The sequence below is a fragment of the Mustela nivalis genome (assembly GCF_964662115.1).
Source record: "Mustela nivalis genome assembly, chromosome: 18".
NCBI classification, from domain to species: Eukaryota; Metazoa; Chordata; class Mammalia; order Carnivora; family Mustelidae; genus Mustela; species Mustela nivalis.
In genome coordinates, this window is record NC_139037.1 from 4257037 (window position 1) to 4277221 (window position 20185).

Genomic DNA, 20185 nt, shown 5'->3' on the forward strand with positions numbered 1-20185 from the left:
CTCAGAGGCACCAAGGGACCTGCCCAAGGTCACAGAGCCATTCACTTGGGAGCAGGGGATGGGGGGGGCGGGGCGGGGAGGGGAGGGCTCCACACTCACCCCTCCCCTCCTCGCCTGGAGCTCCCACCCAGCGCACTTGGCTTCTGGGCTTCTCGGACTGAGCCTATCCCCCCCAGCTGGTGAGAAGCAGGAGAGTTCCTCTGGCAGCCTTTCCCTGAGCACCTTCCCATCATCAGCACCCCCCACCGGGGAGCTTCCAAGGTACGGGGACAGGTAGCTGCAGACGTCCCGGTCCCGACTTGCCCTCTGCTCCCTCGGAGGGAGGCTCCTCCTTGGAGGGGAGGGAAGGACAGCTCTCCTCGCCTCCCAGGACGTTGGCAGAGCCGGGCGGCTGCTGCTGCTCCCGGCAGCCTGGTGATGGAGAGATTATTTCTGAGCCATTCCCATTCCCCCCCACCCCCGCCCCCGCCTCTCTTGCAGGACCACGCCGGCTGTCCCTGTGGGGCTCTGAGCGCAGAGCCCAGCCGGCTGGCTCCCTCCCAGCACGAACCCCGCGGACTCTCACCTCTCCCGGGGAGCAGGGGCTTCCCGGTCCTTGTAAAAACCCCAGCCCGCTGCCCCAGGGCTGTTCCGCAGCTGCTGGAGAGAGATGCGGAATGAATGTACTTTCAGGAAGAGGCAAGGGAAGAGAGGTTGGAAACTAACTCTGCCAGAAACTGCCGTGTTTGGAATTTTTCTTTTCTTCTGCTGCATTTCCACCGCGAGCCCATCTCTCCCCTGGCCATCGAGACGCGGGCTCCCCCGGCCCGGCAGAGAAACAGCTGGAAAAGGGCTCCCTGAGACAGGAAGGTGAGTCAAACTTCAGGGGGAAGAAGTTCGAGTTTGCTGCAGGGCTGGGGGCTTGCGGGCAGCTGTGAACAGGCTTGTCCAAGGGTTGCTTTGAAAGAGTACCTTTCCTGAGCTCTGGGCAGGGCTTTGAGTGTCGGCCGTTGGAGGGGGGCAGTGGATCGCAAAGTTGGGTTTGTGCAGTGAATGCAGACAGGGCAAAAGGATTTGCGGGGGTGGGGGGCGGGAGAAGTGGTGTTCTAGAAGGAGCCCCAGGCTGGGAGACAGAGTCCTGGGTTAGACTCAGATTTGCCGTGTGACCTTGGACGAGTCACTTCAGCTCCCTGGGTCTGGGGGTTTGCTCTCGGAAGATGAGAACACTCAGGAGGGTCTCCCCAGATTTCAGAAGAGTGTTTGCTCTGCAGGCGGTTCCTCTTCCTCTGGCCATACGTTGTAAAGGAAGGAATGCCTATGCAGAGTAACACTGTGTGGTGAGCAAGTGTGAAACGCATGGGCTGTGATTCAACTCCTCGCTGCCTGCCGGAATCCAGCGGGCTCGGAATCGAGAACTTTGATTTCCATTCAGCGGCGGATTTCCTCCCTGGATCAGAGTGCCGATCGGCATGTAAGGTTATAGATGCCTTGGAAACAGCTCTGGCTGGAATGAAGGGTGTAGGAAGTGGTTGCAGGGTGACGAGATTGCAGGGTGCCCAGGAGGACAAGGCTGGGGAGATGGTTTTTTAAATGCATGGGCTCCATCTAAACCTCGTATCCACAGTCAAGGACCTCAAATAGTTCTGAAGTGGAGAGAGCGTTAGAGGCCCCTTCACGGTGCAGATAACAAGACCGAGGCCCAGAGAGGGGCAGTCACTGGCTCGAGGTTACACAACAAGGGTGGCTGAGGCAAGCGCCCCGGAACACGGAGGAGGGCCAAGTCCTCCAAAGGAGGAAGGAAACACGATCACTGTGGTGGGGCGCCTGGGTGGCTCAGTGGGTTAAAGCCTCTGCCTTTGGCTCAGGTCACGATCTCAGGGTCCTAGGATCAAGCCCCACATTGGGCTCTCTGCTCAGTGGGGAGCCTGCTTCCTCCTCTCTCTCTCTCTGCCTACTTGTGATCTCTGTCTGTCAAATAAATAAATAAAATCTTTAAAAAAGAGAGGAAAAAAATAAAAAAGATCACTGTGGAGCTGCTCCTGAGAGGCAGAGCTGTGCCAAACACCATCACATTCTCTGTGACTTAACCTCTCTGGGCCTCCGTTTCCTCATCTGTGAAATGGGGATGCTACTGTTTCCCTTGTGGAGGTGCTGGGGTGAGTTAGCATGCAGGAAGCATGTGGGTCGGTGCCAGGCATCTCAGAAGCATCTAGAAGTGTTCCGAATAAACGCTTCCTGTGTGTTACCACACGTAACCCTCCCCGTGCCCAGTGAGGTGGGTCGTCAGACTACCCCAGCTCCTGTACGGATGAGGCAAAAGGCTTAGAGGGGCTGAGTGGCCCACCTGTGCCAACCGTCCCTAAGGGATCAGAACCTGGCCTGGAACCCAAGAAACTCTGCCACGAGGAAGCTCTCTTTTACCAACTGTACCTTCTGAGAGTGGTACAAGTCTTGTCCTTGGCATGAATGACGCTGAGATCAGAGAGGTTAAGCCACAGAGTTAAGCTCCCACAGAGCCCGGGAGTGGCACAGCTCCGACCAGGGAAGAGATGCTGTCATCTCCTTCCGGTCACAGGTAGACACCGGGTGCCTAATGGGTGCTCAGGAAGTCTGAGTTGGGTGGAAGATGGGAAAAAGGAAAGATGCATTAGCAGCATGCTGTCAAGGACGCCCGTGGGAGGCTGATTTCTCTCCGTTGTCTTGCCCCCTCCCTCCCCCGGGTGCAGGCCATCTCCGGCGATGCCCACCCCCTTCCGAGCCAGGGGCCTGCCTCCCGGACACCTGCGCCGGGGCTCCTGCAGCCCCCTGAGCCCGCTCCTGCCCGGCCGCCTGCCGCGGCCCGCCGCCAAGGGGCTGTACTACCGGAGGGCGCGCAGGGTGGGCGCCCTGGACGCGTCCCCGGCCGCCGACCTGAAGAAGGAGATGCTGGTCAACGTCGGGGGCAGGCGGTACGTGCTCCCCTGGAGCACCCTGGACGAGTTCCCGCTGAGCCGCCTGAGCAGGCTCCGGCTGTGCCGCAGCCACGAGGAGATCGCGCAGCTCTGCGACGACTACGACGAGGACAACCAGGAGTTCTTCTTCGACCGCAGCCCCAGCGCCTTCAGCATGATCGTGAGCTTCCTGGCGGCCGGCAGGCTGGCGCTGCTGCGGGAGACGTGCGTGCTGTCGTTCCGGGAGGAGCTGGCCTACTGGGGCGTCGAGGAGGCGCGCCTGGAGAAGTGCTGCCTGCGCGAGCTGCTGCGCAGGCTGGAGGAGCTGGCCGAGCTGCGGCAGCAGGAGACGCTGCACCTGCGGCGGGAGGCGCGGCGCCCCGCGGGGGACCCCTCGCGCTGGGGGGTCTTCATGCACGGGCTGCGCGAGATGGTGGAAAACCCGCGCTCGGGGCTCCCCGGCAAGGTCTTCGCTTGTCTGTCCATCCTCTTCGTGGCCACCACCGCGGTCAGCCTGTGCGTCAGCACCATGCCCGAGCTGAGGGCGGAAGAGGACAAGGTGAGTGGCCCCTGACCGCGCCCCCCGCGCCCGCCCCGGGCCCCCGAGACTTAGGGCCCGCGTAAACATCTAAGTATCTTCTAAAACAGCAGAGAAAGAGGTTGTTGTCGAGCAAGCATTGGATGCATTTTTAGGTCGGTGCAGTTGTGAACATTTTTAGTTTTAATTTTTTTTTTGTGGGAATTGGGGGGGAAGGCCTTGGGGCCCACCAAGGTCATGAAGTGGCTCTGCCTCTAGTGGACTTGGTATTCACAAAAGTACCCCTGCCTCGTGTTGTGGGCCGCTCCCAGCTCTGTGCCCGCAGGCAAACTGCTTCACCTCTCTGAACCTGTTTCTTCCTCGGTAAAATGGGTAACATCGGGTGAGGGTTCACACACGGGGTGCACTCATTTCGTGTTTATTGAGCAGCTACTCTGTGCCATGCCCTGTTCCTGGCCCGAATCCCTGCCTTCTTGAGCCAACCTTCTCATGGGCATCCTGGCTCTATGCTCAGGTGGAGAAACCGGGGCAGGGGGACTTCAGCTTTCTTGGAGTTAGAGAGCAAGAATACAGACGAGGGCCAAGATTCCTGCTGGTTGCTAGGTTCCTGAGCCCCCCAGTCAGTCTCACTGCATGGGGGTCTCAGAGAAGAGTTAACTTCCAAGTGATTGTCCCAGGAGGCAACAGCAGAAAGGTGTTCTTGCCTACTCCCGTACGCTTTTTCCAGGAAGTTGTGGGAGACCCCCAAGGGCCAGGGAGTCTGAGAAACGAGATAAGACCTTAACTCTCTTTGGGACGTTTACTGGAAAGCTTTGAACTGAGAACTGGATTTGTTTCCTGATTGAAACTGTTGCTCCTGTCCTGCTCTACGTTCCTCCATAGCTCCCCATGACCCTAATTATGGAATTAACAATGTGGCAGACGGAGGGAGCTGATAAAGAGAACACATGTATAAAATAATGAATCCTGCATATGGCCCATAATCGTCAACCCACAGAAGTTCCCTTCCCTTAAAGGTATATCCTAGGGCAATATGGTAGGATCAGAGAACTTTCCAGAAAGAAAGGACTTAGATGAAGAACCTACCCCTTACATAGGCTAGGCGCTCAATAAATATTTAGTGAATGAAATGTATCTCATGCAACCTATAAATGTTTCGTCCTAAAGCAAACCCAGCAAAACCTTTCCACTTTCAAAAAGCTTTTTTTCCCCAAGGGGGAGGACTGTAGCTCTAAATGGAGACATTGTTTTATCCTTTAGCGCCGAGTCATGTGATTTAAGAGTCTTGTTCGCAGAAATATTTACACTTGGACACTACAGTAAAAAATTAGGACCAAGGGACGCCTGGGTGGCTCAGCTGGTTAAGCGGCTGCCTCCAGCTCAGGTCATGATCCCAGCGTCCTGGGATCGAGTCCCGCATCGGGCTCCTTGCTCAGCCGGGAGCCTGCTTCTCCCTCTGCCTCTGCCTACCACTCTGTCTGCTTGTGCTCACTCTTGCTCCTCTCTCTCTCTGACAAATAAATAAATAAAATCTTAAAAAAAAAAAAATTAGGACCAAATAAATAGCTTCCATCCCCCGCCCCCAGAAGGGTGCCCTTGATCCGAGCTGCTGGGAAAGGACCCCTCAATTTCCATAAAAACCTGTACCTCAGGGATTTCCTGGGAGCCAGGATTTAGACTGTGCAGAGGGACAAGGTCTTTTCAAAGCCTAATGCTTTGCAGATCACCCAAGGTCTAAACCCAGGCTTGGTTGGTGGGGAACTCAGGACCGGCAGGACCAGCAGCCCCAAGTTTGAGCCCAGGAGCCGGGCTGCCGTTTTCTCCTGGGATAAAAGGGCCTGATGCCCACCCCCAGGATAGAAACCACCTCCGTGTGAGCTTGCTGCCTGGAGAGAGGCTCGGAGGTGCTGCCCTCCAAAAAATCGTATTTCCCTGTTTAGATGGTAATTTAGAGAAGCAGGAGGCTGGGGAGGCGGTCTTTGTTTTTTTCAAAACTGTGCCTTCCATTTACATAAAAAGACAATGTTCTCTCCAGCACCAGGCGTGTCTGATAATTCGTATTTGCCCTCAGGGATGTTCAGCCGGCCAGAAGATTCTGGGGGCAGGCCCAGCCAGGAGACCTGGGGGCTACGTCAGCCTGGAGGGCCCAGCAGCATCTGCTCAGATGAATTAATGCTGCGTGGGTGGACAGACATGCCAGGGCTGGGACCCACAGACCTCCTCCATCAGACACTGTGCTGTGCTGGGTGGAAGAGGCAGGTTTCCTTTGGTTTTATTCTCCTACCTTCTTCCAGCGACCTCCCATGCAGTAAACTTGGCACTTGGGAGAAGGGTCTGCACTGGAGGCTGGCAAAGTAAAACCGGGGAGGGGGGAGGTGGTGTGGACGAGAAGGACCGTGCCAAATGCTTAAGCACCTGCCAGGTGCTTCCAGCCTTTTCTGGTTTCCTCGGAAGAGCTTGTCCCCCAAGGGAAGAAAGAACTGATGCTTATTACGTGCCCTTCACGAGGCTGACATTTGACCGATGGACTTAGTCCTTGCAACAGCTTGGGAAATGGGTACTACTACTGCCCCCATTTTACAGGCGAGGAAACTGAGCATCGGCCAAGTTTTATCCCTTTCCAAAGCTCACTGTTAGTGATGCGGTAGAGCCTGGATTTGAGCTCACGTACCATTTGGTTCTAAAACCTGACTCCTTAGGACAGCACCAGCTTTCAGTGCTGGGCTTTTGGGGGACCGGCTTCCATCACTCGGCGTTGTGTGTGCAGGCTCCGTCCTTCTTAGTGCCCAGTAATAGTCCCCGGTCTCTACATCCATCATGTTGATCCCATCTTGCAGGGCTGCGTGCTGCCATTTCCGTGGTTTCCTCTGCCTGCGTCCTCTGTCATGACCCTCACCCCTGCCATTCGTTCCCAGCACCTTTCCCCAGCCCGGCTGGGCAGCTCTGCCAGTCAGGGCGCTCCCCTCTCTCTGGGGGAGGCCGAAGGTCACTGCCGCTTGAATTGAACACCTGCTCTGTCTCTCTTGACCTCTCCCTCCCTCTCTGCTCCTCCCCGGGACCTCAAAATCTCTAGCTCCCTAGGGCAGAGTTCAAATCCCAGCACCGCCTCTCCGTGGCTCCGCCCTCCACCCTCTGCCCTCGGATGAGCCCCTCTCTTGCTCTGCGCCTCCGTTTCCTCACCTTACTCAGAAGCTGGTGCTGAGGACCGAAAATTCCCACCCAGCGTGCTCCTGCCAGCACGAAGCCATCACCGGCCGTGTTCACACACCCTTAGGGCCTCCGCTCACGCCCCTCCAACCCCTCCGCCTGCACGTCTGCTTTGCTCCTCAGCCTCTCCCGGCTCCGGGGAACCCAGACGGCAGCGGCAGGGCCGGCAGCCAGTGGCTCAGGTGTCGTCCCTGTTTCGTTCTTCATTCATTCATTCCTGAGTTCAGCAAACCTTTTCCAAGGGCCTCCTCTGCGCCAGAGACCCCGTGGGGGCCGAGACAGGCAGAAACCGCTCTCCGCCCGCCGGCTCAGCCTTCACTCCTTCCTCCTCCACTTTAGATTCTAGTCCTGCCCCAGAGGTTTGCCGGGGCCGTTTGGGGACCTCGCTGTGGGAGATGCACACTGATTACAGCTGTGCAAAGCGTTTTCCCTCCTGTCTGTGGTTTCAGCATCTCACGAAGGCTCCGGGGAAGGGAGGCACAGGCAGATTTTTTAAAGATCAGGTGGAACTAGTGGGCCCCTCGCTGGAGCGATGCCCTCCTTGTGTGAGTACGGCATGCCACCCTTGGGGGGTACAGTTTCAGGAAAAGCCTCAAACCAGAGCCAGCCTGTCCTCCCCTGCTCCTTTCTTGGATCTTGAATCAGCTCCATAAAGAGCTGTCAGGCTCCCAGGAGCTTCCCTGTGTTCAGTGACATTTGATGATTGTTCTAGGGAATGCTTCTTAACCTGGTTTTTCAGTTTGGGGTTTTTTTTCCACCTTCCAGCTTAGAGTCCCTATATGCGGGCCAGCAAGAAGTAATCCCGTCTCCAGGACAGGACCCACTTTTCCTGACTCACGGTAGTTCCCCTGTTCTTCCTGCTTTGTCATGCTTCCCTGTCTCCGTGCCCAACCCCTCCTGCCTACACTTCCAGAGCCTCTGTGTCCCAGGGCTGGGGAGTGGGGCGGCTGGGAGGGAGAGGATGCAGAAGGCCAGGAAGGCGCAGAACGGAGGGGAGAGAGGGCAGAGGCGCCCGGCTCCTGGGGGCAAGGAGAAGCCGGGAAGAGGAATGAGTCAGCAGGGCCAGGAGGCAGCCCTGGACCAGAGGCCACTTGGATTGAACACCTGCTCTGTCTCTCTTGACCTCTCCCTCCCTCTCTGGGCGTGAATTCACAGGCAGAAAAGAGAAGGCACGAGCTGCTGAGTGCTTGGAGACCAGCACTGAGCTACCAGAACGTGGAAAGTGGCCAATTTGGGCCCTATTTCCAAGGTCCGGGGTGTGAGAAAAGCTCCAAGGTCAAGACCTTGGCCCCACGTCTCTCCCAGATGGTGTTTCCGGAACTGGCCCTTCTTGTCCCTGTAGCATCCATGGGACAGCCTGCCCAAGGCGAGTGGCCTTGCCCTCGGAAAGCCCTGTCTGTTCTGTGACCCCCAGAGCCCTTGAGTCACCCCACTCCCAAGCTTTGAGAAAAGGGTTGGGACAAAGTTGTGGGACCCCTCAGTGCCTCACCCAGCTGACCTGGTCAACGCCGGCTTGGGCCCTGGCTTCTTATTAAGGTATAATTCACATCCTAACAGGCACCCTTTTAAAGTGCCCACATCCATGGTTTTAGTGCACATTTGTGCGACCATCACTGTCCCAGAGCATTTTCATCCTCCTACAAAGCAACTCTGCTCCCACTTCTAGGTGCTCCCCGTTCTCCCCCATCCTCCCAGCCCCTGAAACCACCCACGTACTTCTGTCCCCACGGGTTGCCTTCTCTGGGCATTCCCTATAAATGGAACCACGCGGCATCTGGCTTTTGGGGTCTGGCTTCTTTCATGGAGCAGAAGGTTGTCAAGGCTCACCCAGGCTCTAGCACGTGTCAGTCCTTACTTTTTAGGGCTGAGTAATATCCCATCATGTAGCTAGAGCTCATTTGGGTCATTCATTCATCAGTTGATGGGGATTTCTGTTGATCCTGCTTTTGGCTGCTGGGAATGACGCAGCTGTGGACGTTCACGGACAAGTTTTTGGGTGGATGGATTTTTTTAGGTCCTCCTGGTTTATACCCAAGTGTAGAATCATTGGGTCATATGGCCAACGTGTGTTTGACTTAAAAAAATGTTTTTTAAAAGATTTATTTTATTGGGGGGGGTGGTCAGAGAGAGAGAGGGCAAGAGAGTCATATGCAGACTCCATGCCGAGACCATGACCTGAAGCTGAAACCCAGAGTCGGGCACTCAACCGACCACACCACCCAGGCGGCCCAACACATGTTCAGTTTGGGGGGAGCCACCAACCTGTTTTCCGCAGCAGCTGCGCCATTTCGATTCCCACCAGAACGGTGGAGGTCACCGACACTTACGACTTTCTGTCTTGACACTCGCAGCCTTCCTGGGGAGTGCGGAGTGGCAACTGATTGTCCTTTGATTTCTGACCCTGATTCATTTTTTTTAACTTTTCATGGTGGAAAATGCCGGGCATTCACAAAGTGAATGGAATAGTGTTGAACTTCCGAGGACCCATGACTCCGTTTCCACAATGAGTCACTCCTGTTCTTTCTCCCCCGACCCCCTCCCCACCCCGATCTCTTATTATTACTGTCATTCATTTCTGTTTCATTTTACAGTGCGACAGGGGAAATGTACACACGATGAAATGCACAGATCTTAACTGGACAGCGGAACCACTTAGGCGCCCGCGTCACCCACATCCTTGTTTAATGTAGGAAACTCCCATTCCCCCAGAAAGCTCTCTCATGTTCCTTCGTGGCGGAACCCTACCCCACCCAGAGGTGGCCGCTGCAACGGTGATTGGGTCCACCATCTCGAATGTCACATAGATGGAAACACAGAGCACATCTCCTGCGTCGGGCTGTCGTGGCCCCACGTGCCATGTGGGAGCCCCACTGTGTGGCGTTGCTCACCCTCTGGTCCTCGTGGACCTGACCGGCGTCCTTCGCTGCATAGGAAGGAGTCAGAGCAGACCTCTTCCTGCCGGGACAAGACCCACCAGGAGGGGTGACACCGGTCCCTGTTTGCACAGAACCGAGGGGCTCTGGTGACGGGGACTTTACTTTCTGTGCTCAAAGCAGGAAAGCTGTGGGCAAACCAGAATTAGTTATTCACCCTGCCGACAAAATACCACCAGGAGCGTCCGTTTTTAATTTCCCTCCTACTCTCCTCCAACCATGGCTGGCCTGGGAATTCCTTCCTGGGCTGGGGCCTCATCCATCGCTGCCGCGAATGGGGCATCTCTGGGAGGACCAGCGCTGGGAGCGTGGCTGCAGGATTTGAGCGAGTGATGCACGGTGGTGATGCGGGAGAGGGATTGCAGCAGTGCTGGGAGGTGGCCGGCAGGCCAGGCAGGAGGGACGTGGGTTGTGGGTCGTGCATGCCTTGAATAGCCAAATCCCCGCCCGGAGGCAGAGGGAGGACCCGCAGAGCCCTCCCTACCTCTCAGAAGTCACCTTCTTGAGCTACTGGGTCACTGGTCTCCAAAGGTTATTTATTCCCAGGCTACCAGGAATCCTTAAGCCAAGGGGGAAACTCCCAGAATGTCAGTGACAAGAGGGGCCTAGTAGGAAACAGTCTGGCCCAGAGTCTGAAAAACCTCCAGGTGCCTCGGAGCCAGCCAGAAGGCTTGCCAAAATGCAGATTCCTTGGACTTTGTGATGAGAACCCAAGGCTCTGCATTTGTAACAAGCCCTCTGGGAGATTCTATGCGGGGTGTACTGAATCAGCTTTGAGAAATACCGATTCTGTATTAGAAATACCTAATAGAAACACCTCTTCATTAGAAACTGAAGCACAGAGAGGGAAAGTGACTGCTGCAAGGTCACACAGCAAGGGTACAGCAGGAGTGGGAAGTCAGGGTCCAAAACTCCTGAGCACTTCGATGCTGAACCAAAACCCCATGTGGTCCTGGCAAAGAGCTCTCGTGTGTTGCAGAAGTTCCTCCCCTTCCTGTAAAATCCAGCAAGAGCAGGGTATTGTCGCCCTTATCCTGACCAGTCAGGCTCTGTCTGTAACCAGTGGGTGAGTGCAGAGTAAGTGGAAGTGCGGGATTTGAAGCCGAGTCACAGACACAGACAGGCACGTTGAGATGGGGGTAGAACACCTGTTTCTCTTCCTCCAGCGGCCAGACATAAAGAGCATTTCAGTTCAGTTCAGTATTCCCGTGGGCCCAGGCACTGGAAATAATTTCTTTTTCCACTTCAGAGGTTTTTAATCCAAAGAAAGCGGCAGTTGTCAACATCTTGCATTTCCATCAGGAAACTGGCTTTGGTCATTCATTCACTCATCCATCATGCGTGTGTGTGTGTGTGTGTGTGTGTGTGTAATATTTGGAGTCAAGTTCTCAACCCTGGCTTTGGATTAGAACTATCATCTATGGTACTTCTGCAAAATTCTACTGCTCAGATTCAAACCTTGATCACCTAAATTAGAATTCTGAGGTCCTGGCCCAGATATTGGGGGTTTTTCAAAGCCCCCAGATGATTCTAATGTGCAGCCAAAGCTGAGAACTACTGCACTAGACCAGAGCTTCTCAAATTTAATGTGCACTTGAATCACTAGGGAATATTGTTAAGATCCAAATTCTGGTTCCTTAAGGATGGGGTAGGGCCCAAGATTCTGTGTTTCTTAGAAGATCTCAGGAGAGTCTGATGCTTTGGGTTCAAGGACCACACTTTGAGGGGCACAGGGGCTAGTGGAATTTTCTGTTGGGAGCCAGGCACAGAGCATGAACGACGTCAACCGAGAATCCACAGCAGCCCTCATCTAGCTGTGGTCCCTGGAGGGAAACAGACCCTGTATGAACAAGTGTGGTCACACATCACAGGGCTGTCCCAGGGATTTGGGAGCCCTCTCTGCCTTACCAGCCCCCACGCTCCCAGAAAGGACATCTGCTTCTCTATTACTTTTCCCCCAGACCCTAGGAGCCTGGCACAGGTGAGCCCTCCATGCTTTATTGTTGGATGAATGAGTGAGGGAAGGCAGGAAGGAAGCTACAAAGTTACAAAATAGCATAGAGTGGCTGAGAGGCCATCAGCTCTGTATGTGAACTCAGGGAAGTCATTTTACTGCTGGGAACGATGTCCTGGGCACGAGATGGGGTCACGCCGCCTGCTCACAGCATCACTGCGAGGTGTAAGTGACAGCGAGCAGAAACAGTACACAAAAGGGGTTTATATTAGTGAAGGTGAAGGTTGGCTGCTGTCACAAAGAGGCCCCAAGATAGAACGGCTCACCCACTCTTGACTTCAACTCAGGTTGTGATCTCAGGGGTGTGAGATGGAACCCTGTTTCGGGCTCTGCATTGGACATGGAGTCTGCTTGAGAGTCTCTCTCTCCTCCTTCTGCCCCTGCACCCCGAATAAAAACCAACAACAACAACAACAACAAAAAACAGATGTTGATTTCTCTTGCAAAGAGGGATCAAGTTGAGTTGGCAGCTCTCACCTGAGACCCAGGATTGTTTCCACCTTCCCGCTCCATCCTCCCGTGGGGCGTTGGTCCAGTCTGTAGGTTCTAAGCTGGGGTGCTGGGTCATGGGGGGTGTCCAAGCAGACACTGAAGAAGCAAGTGTAGAACTCACACCAACATCCCAAGTCCAGGAACGGGATGTAGCACACAGCGCTTCTGTTCACATTTTGTGGGTGGGTTCTTAGTTATTTGGCTACACACCTCACTGCCATGGAGACTGGAAAGAGTGGTCCCTGGCTGAGCTGACGGGCCATAATGCGAGAGCTCTATAAGAAGAGGATTTGGGTGGACCGCTGAGAGTCTGCAGTCCACCGTATTGCTCAATCGCAATACATAGATAATAGATAATATACAAATATAGAGAAAGACCATGTAGTATATATAGAATAGATATGGAATCCGTATTGATACAGATGGATATTGATGTGTGATGTCAATATCACTAGGGACCCCCGGAGTGGCTTCTGGGCGTGGCTACTCCCCCCTTACCCAGCGCTGCTGCCCACCACTCTCCTCCTGCCTCTTGTCGCCTCTGCAGGGTGAGTGCTCGCAGAAGTGCTACTACATTTTCATCGTGGAGACGGTCTGCGTGGCCTGGTTCTCCCTGGAGTTCTGTCTGCGCTTCGTGCAGGCCCGGGACAAGTGCCAGTTCTTCCAGGGGCCCCTGAACATCATCGACATCCTGGCCATCTCCCCGTACTACGTGTCGCTGGCCGTGTCCGGCGAGCCCCGGGAGGACGGCGAGCGGCCCGGCGGGGGCTCGTACCTGGAGAAGGTGGGGCTGGCGCTCCGTGTGCTGCGGGCCCTGCGCATCCTCTACGTCATGCGGCTGGCGCGCCACTCGCTGGGGCTGCAGACGCTGGGCCTCACCGTGCGCCGCTGCACGCGCGAGTTCGGCCTCCTCCTCCTCTTCCTCTGCGTGGCCGTGACCCTCTTCTCCCCGCTGGTCTACGTGGCGGAGAACGAGTCCGGCCGGGTCCTGGAGTTCACCAGCATCCCGGCGTCCTACTGGTGGGCCGTCATCTCCATGACGACGGTGGGCTACGGGGACATGGTCCCGCGCAGCGTGCCGGGCCAGATGGTGGCCCTCAGCAGCATCCTGAGCGGGATCCTCATCATGGCCTTCCCGGCCACGTCCATCTTCCACACCTTCTCGCACTCCTACCTGGAGCTCAAGAAGGAGCAGGAGCGACTCCGCGCGCGCCTCCGCCACCTGCAAGCGGCCGCCTCCGCCAGCGAACACGAGCTTCTCAGTGACGTGGATGACCCGACCCCCGAGGGACCCGCCTTGCCCGCCAAATACGTTTAACTCTAAACCCGTGGTGAAAAGGGCAGGACCGCGCAAACCACCACCCACGGGGCTGGAGAACGCCACGGTGTAGACCACCCGCTGGGATGTTTCTAGGGTCCCAGGGGGGCTCCCCAAGCTAGGAGGGGCTCAAAGCCACCGGTGTTTGTTTGTTGGGATTCTTGACCCCACTGGCCACCACGGTTCCTGCTGATCTTACTGAGGCTCCTTGCTTTTTCCTCTCTCTGTGCCCATCATCCGGAACATCCACTCTTTCTGTAAGCTCAGCCGTCCTCCACTCTTCTTCCTCCCCTGAGGTCTCCCATACCCCAGACTGGGTTCCAGACACCCATAGAACTGAGCCTACAGAGCTCCATTCCTCCCCAAGACTCTCTTTCCACGGCCACCCTATCACCAGGAGCTGGAGGGGTGAGTCCCTGCAAACCCTTCTGATCAGATCTCCCCACCCAACCCCGTATCATAGGTTCCAACAGGGATCAGTATGTCCTCTTTCCACTCCCCACGGCCAGTGGCATTTTCCTAATGCCATTCCCTCTTCCCTAGCTCTGGAAGCTCTCAGCCAAGAAGGCAGAACTGGCCTCTGTGTTAAACCCCACATTGGGAGCAGGTGCCCATTCCTCCTAGTGGGGCTGGGACCTGAGCAGGATTGCACCTTGCCAGCACAGCCGGCCCTCCTTGGCCAGCTGGACTCTTGGTAGGAAACATTCTCCAGTCATCCAGTTCCTAGCCTTGACTGAGGCTAACCCTTGCAGGGCACTGCATCGGCCCTTGAGAGAACCGTTCCTGCGGCTGGCTCCTCCAGTTCTGCCGAGACCTTGGCTTTCTGCCCTCAGCTAAGCCACCGAGGATGCAGGAGAGCTTCAATGCCGACGCGGGGGCGGCCTTGGGGTCTGCCCCTTGCTGCCTCTCCAGACCTCTTGTCGCCAGAGAGTAATTCCTCCACTGACACTGAAATATGTTTGTCTAGTATCTATGGGTTCATGGACAGACTCAGCCCTTTGCAGCCAGTGAGGAAGCAGGTGCAGGACCAAGCTGTTCAAGATCAAGGCAGGGAGACCAGAGCAATGACTCGTGAGACAGAGACCCATGAGGAGGGATGTTTGGGGAGCTGAAGCTGGAAAGGGGGTAGGGATGGGAAGGCGGTGGGCTGTGCGGGCAGAGTGGAGGATCTGGGCATTCTGGTAGATGCTGGAAGATGCGGTGATGTGGCTGGACTACAGATGATGCCCCCCGCAGCACCTGGGCAGAGACTGGGCAGCTCAGACAGGCTACAAGGGGCTCCCCCCTCGTATTACTAGAAATCCACTACAGGAGGTGGCCTGGGTGCTGAGGCAGTCAGGGACGGGCAGATCTGCTGTGGTTTGTGTGTGAGCATGTCAGCGTTTCATCCCTGGGGACCGCTTGCCCACGCTTCATTCATTCCGCTAGCACTTAGCACAGGCCTGCTAAGTGCCAGGTTCGTGCCTCCCTTGGACTGTAATACCAGGCAGCGTGCCGGCAGCTCTGGCCCCGGGGAGCAGCCCGCACCAGTGTCTAGCTGCAAGCTCGCCTTACCTCCCTTTCACTCCCCTGGGTTCCCTCCCACCCGGGGTGGGTACATGTCTCCATCTCCCTAGCCCCCCAAATCAGCAGACCGACCCCAGTCCTTCCCATGCTGACGTTTCACCAAGGAAGCTCTTTGCACAGTGGCCCGGTGGTCACACGCAAGGGAAGCCCTTACCCCTTATAAAATTCCCACCCCGTGCCACCCGCCCCGGGAAGCAAATAGCAGAGTCACTCTGAGCTTCGGTTGCTCAGGACCTACTTGCTCACTCAGGCCCAGATTTTCACTCTCTGTGTGCCCTTGGCTCCTTTCCTTCCGTCAAGTGTGGGGCTTCGGCTGGATCTGTGATTTTCTGGCTGGAGCTCCAGCAAGACCCTCGGGGCTGCTCTGTGGGTAGAGGGCTCTGCATCGTAAGGTAAAACCTTTGCAAGCAATGCTTTTGAAAAGAATGTGAGAATTTCTAGACACTCTCCCACCTCCAGTCAGGGTCCCTTGGACAGAAGTGGAGATCTCACCCCAGAACCAAGGAACAAGCCTCAAGAGTCTGCGGAAGACCCGCACGCCTGGTCCTCCCTCTTCTGATTGGAGGCCTTTTTCCTGTGCTGCGTTGCCTGGTGCAATAATTCCTCGTTGCAGCTCTGCCCATCCTGTGATGGCTTGCACCCAAGCATCTGCTTTCTCCTCTGGTTCACATCCCAGCCATCTGAACAAAAGCGGGCCAGGACTGGAAGAAGCCTAGGTGAGCCCATCGCCAACGTTAAGAGACTATAGTGTCTTAATACACACCCGGTAGAAATTCTACCAAATAGAAGAGAAAAACTGGAATTGATTGCTTGCATATGGGGCTTAATTAAACACTCAATTTTTTTTTTCTTCTGGATAATAGCCTCAGGGACTGGTCTAAGCAGAATTTGTCTAGCCGGCTTTCCAAACTTCATGCTGATTGGATAGGATATAGTGATGACAAGCGAGTTGCCAGGCAGTCTCTTCATACCCATTGGCTGAAAGGAGTCTTGCCAGTCCCTGGAAGGCTTGTTTTCTCTGAGGTCCACGGGCAGGACTGCAGCCAAAAGTCGAAATTTTCCAGCCGAAGGCAAAGAGTAAAGGACCCTTTGCTTCAAGCAATTTCGTGTCGTGTCATGGAGGTGGCTCCCACAGACAACTTTATTATTATTATTATTATTATTGTTATTATTAAAGTGAAGTTGACACACAATGTTACATTAGTTTTAGGTGTAAAACATAGTGATTGGACAAGTCTATACATTACGCTGTGCACACCACAATTGTGGCTAACATCTGGATAACTTTTAAGTGTCGGTTCACCATCTCTCTAAGCAGAGTTGAGCCCAAGAAGTGACTTGGGGATGGATGGTGCAAAGGCGGCTCCACCTGCTGACTCTAGTCTGATGGGTACGGGATTTGAGAAATGGGTAACTGGACAGCTCATCAGAATACCATCTAAGACGAGAGTTTCCATGAGGAGATCTGTGAACCTGGAGGTTATGTGCATCTCAAAGTGCCCGGCTTCGAAAAGGGGTCCAGCAATTTTTATCAGATCCTTAAAGGAATCCGTGGCCCCTATAAGAGGATAATAATTTATGTAATAAATCACCTCTCGTATTTTAAGATGGGGGAACCAAGACTCAGAGAGGGAAAGCCACCTGCCCAAGGTCACACAGCCCGTTTACTTAGATCCAAGCATCCTGATTTCCCCCAGAACACTCAGTTTTTAGGCTCATCTGAAACAGTTCTCAAAGAAAATATTCAAGACAACAGGATAACAAGAATCTGAGTTTGCCCTGATACCCTGAACACAGTAAGCAGGCTTGTCTCGGGGTACCTCTGGCACCAGCTGTCACCCTTTGTCACATGACAGTGGACAAGGCGACTGATTTCACTGGCGCTTCCTTTTCTCACTGATCCCATGGAGAGGCTGGACCCGATGGCTATTAAAGTCCCTCTGGGCTTGGACAGTATGTGATTCTGGGAAGCAGAGTTCACTGTTACAGTCTATGCCATGGAGGGGCAGGTAAGAAACCAGAAGAGAGGTCCAAAAAAACGAAAAACCCCCAAAATAAAAAACCGTGGTCCCTGACTATCCACAGAGCTGCTCCCTTAGCAAACATCACTAAGTCGTTCCAGTTTGAATAGAAATTCACTGAGATCTCTGCTACCAGCTGCCAGCCCCCTTCCTAGCCACCCATCTGGGCTCCCCGCCCCCACCCGAGGCCTGCAGGCGCCAGGCCCAGGGTCTGGGCCTGCCTCTCACCCAGGGGCACTGAACCCGCCTGCTCTTCCTCATATTGCTGTGCTAACAATGGGTCCCACTTACAGCATGACTCCTAGTCACCAGGCAACTGTCTTTTGTTTTTTGATTTTTTAACATTTTATTTGGGAAATGTCAAAGAAAAGAACAAAAACAGCGCATACATACGATTACCTGAATACACTTTTTTTTTTTTTAAACACATTTTGCTGTTTGCTTTATCACTTACTGTTTATTATTATTATTATTATATATAAGTAGTAGATTTTTCTGGATCATTTGAGAGTAAGTTGACTACATCATGGTCCTTTGGGGGCTTTAGAATGGAGGGAGGGGCGCCCCAGTGGCTCAGTCAGTTGAGCGTCCTACCCTTGGTTCCGGTTCAGGTCATGACATCGGAGCTGGGATTCCAGGGCCCGGGGACGGTGTTCAGCAGGGGTCTGCTCCAGGATTCTCTCCCTCTGCCCTTCCCACGGCTTGTGCTCAATCTCTCTTTCAAATAAATAAATCTTAAAGAAAAAAATCAATCACTTAAGAATGTAGCCCTAGAAGGTATGTCAGAAAAACATCAGCCCAAGAATTCTTAAGCCGGGAGTTTTCAAGAGGGCCTGGGAGCCTCCGGACAGGATAGGCAACAAAGCATGTATGGTACGTGTGGTTCAGAGAGTCCGCTGTCAGCTGATTTCTTTAGATTCTCAACGGAATCCGTGATTCACCCAAAAAATGAAAGGAAAGGAAGCTCTAAGGTAAATTACCTCCTTCGTTGTAAGGGGGAGCGCCAAGAAGACCCTGGAATACTTCGGGGGGGTTGGGGGGGTCTCTCTCCTAAGAGCGAGGATCTTCTCTTACAAAACCACACAGTACAGCCGTCAACATCACCCCATTTAACGTTGATGCAACATTTTAGTCTAATCTACTGTCTGTTCGAGTCTTGTTGGTTGACCTAATAATATCCTTTACGGCTTTCCGCTGTCAGGAGAGGCTGGAGAAGGCATTGCTGCCTTGGGATACTCACCTAACTTCCCATAGTCTGGACTGTTTCCACAACCTTCTGTGAGGTTTCTGACCCCCAAATTTTGGACAAATCGAACCCTTCCTTTTTAAGAGAAAGGCCCGTGGATTCTCAGAGCCAAAGAACCTGCCCCGTGTGGAGGGGAGGGCTCAGGGGAAGGGATGCAATGTGGCAAGTCACACAGCCTCAGTCGGCAAAGTCAGGGCTGGGGGCCCGGTGCCCTCAGCTCTGTGCCCCCCTGGTCCTGGGCCGGCACCCCTATCCAGCATTTGACATCAAGCCAAGGGGCACCTCAGGAACAGAATGTCAGTTCAAAATAAAACAAAGGGCTGTCCTCGAGAGCCCTGTGGCTCCCTGGTCATCCCAGGGCCCCCGGCTAAGGCTGTCCTCACCCAGCCCCGCTCCCAACAACGCAAGAAAAATGTGACATGACTTTCATAACTCACCTTTGCTCTAAGCAGGACAAAACCAAGGGCGACTGGGAACAGAATGAATCTGGGTGCCTCACACTAAAATTAGCCTATCTTGCTGTTCCAGAGGCTTCCACTGTACTTGGCCAGTGACCAGCTTAAAATCAGATCCTCTGAGAAGCTCAGCAGTGTCACCTGGCTCCTTCCTAACCAGGCTTCGGGGCTCCCCGGTCCCCTGCAACTGCGAGAGAAACATTAAACAATGTTACAGTGTGATGTTGTGGCCTCTCTGCTGTATTGGGGCGGGTCTAGTCCCGGAGCCCCTGGGTGAAGGGTGGCAGGGGTCAGGGGTCACCGCCAAGACCATTGAGAGGTTGGGAAGGACAACCTCTTGTTGTTCTGGGGGTTCTGGGGCAGTGTTTCTTACATGTCTGCCATGTTCCCAGTGTTGTTCGAGAACATCGGAGAGGGAGGTTAGCACAACAGGTGCTGGTGTGGTCCTGAGTCGGGGGAAGGCAGGAGGTAGGAAGTCAGAGTCCAGAAGGAAATGAACGGGACAAACGCAGCTTCTGGTAAGTCCTGGGGAGGAAGAGGGTGGTGTCCTGACACCAGTGATGTGGGGGCCCGTGGGCGCCAAATGGGGGCAAATTCTGAGGAGGTCTGCCTCGGTTCTCCCAGAAGCAAACCCTGACTCCGGGATTTACATGCCGATGGTTTATTTGGAGCACGATCCTGACAAACACCGGCTGGAGAGAGAGAGGAGTGAGCCAGAGAAGGGATGGCAGCCCGTGCGGGGTGTGGGATCAAGACCACAGGTGACTGGAGGTCAAGCCCATACATACTCCAGTTCTCTGGGCGACGCAGGACCCAGGAAAACACCAAGCACTTGTATGGAGGTCAATCTCCCTCTCATTCAGACTCCCGTTCCAGGACCCCCACGGGCACGCTGGAGCGCTTCCTGGGGAACACCCATGAATACAGTTAGGACGGGCGCCTGGTGGCTCAAGTGGCGAAACGTCCGGCTCGCGACTTCAGCTCAGGTCATGATCTCAGGGTTATGAGATCAAGCCCCGGGTTGGGCTCCCTGCTGGGCGTGAGGTCTACTTGGGATTCTTTCCCTCCCTCTCCCTCTGCCCGTCCCCATCGCCCTCACTCTTGTGCACTCTCTCTTGCTCTCTATCATCTTAAAAAAAAAAAAAATCAGTTAGGAATGTTTCACTTCCAAATATAGTAAACCCTACTCAGACTTCCTTTAACAAGGAAGTCTTGTTACTGGCTCTGAAACTGAAAATCTAGATGGAGTCAGGTATGGTTTGTTCCAGGTGTTCAACCTCTGTCATGAGGATCAAACAAGCTCAGATTCTCTGCATCCTCCCTCTGCCTCTCTGGGTGTGTCACCTTCACTCCCAGGCTCGCCTCATGGCCACAAGGTGGCTGCCCAAGCTCCAAGCCTCACACCCTCACTTCCCCAAACCGATGGGAGAGAAAAGACTTTTGCTCCCCAGAATCCCAAGCATGTGGTTTCATTGAGTCTTCCTGG

General features: G+C 54.5%; 1 protein-coding gene across 1 annotated transcript; it reads left to right on the top strand.

Annotated features, from left to right (window-relative positions):
* The first annotated feature begins 350 nt into the window (after nucleotides 1–350).
* KCNG4 (potassium voltage-gated channel modifier subfamily G member 4) lies at nucleotides 351–18209 on the top strand. The gene is made up of 3 exons (XM_082712060.1): nucleotides 351–849; nucleotides 2706–3468; nucleotides 12641–18209. Exons 1-3 carry the CDS (start codon nucleotides 650–652, stop codon nucleotides 13409–13411), a joined length of 1734 nt encoding a protein of 577 aa, XP_082568186.1. The 5' UTR covers nucleotides 351–649; the 3' UTR covers nucleotides 13412–18209.
* The last annotated feature ends 1976 nt before the right edge of the window (nucleotides 18210–20185 follow it).

Coding starts and splice junctions, on each gene's coding strand:
- KCNG4 (XM_082712060.1), top strand. CDS start 650: ATGCGGAATGAATGTACTTTCAGGAAGAGGCAAGGGAAGAGAGGTTGG. Junction 850..2,705: donor GGGCTCCCTGAGACAGGAAG/GTGAGTCAAACT, acceptor CCCCGGGTGCAG/GCCATCTCCGGCGATGCCCA. Junction 3,469..12,640: donor TGAGGGCGGAAGAGGACAAG/GTGAGTGGCCCC, acceptor TCGCCTCTGCAG/GGTGAGTGCTCGCAGAAGTG.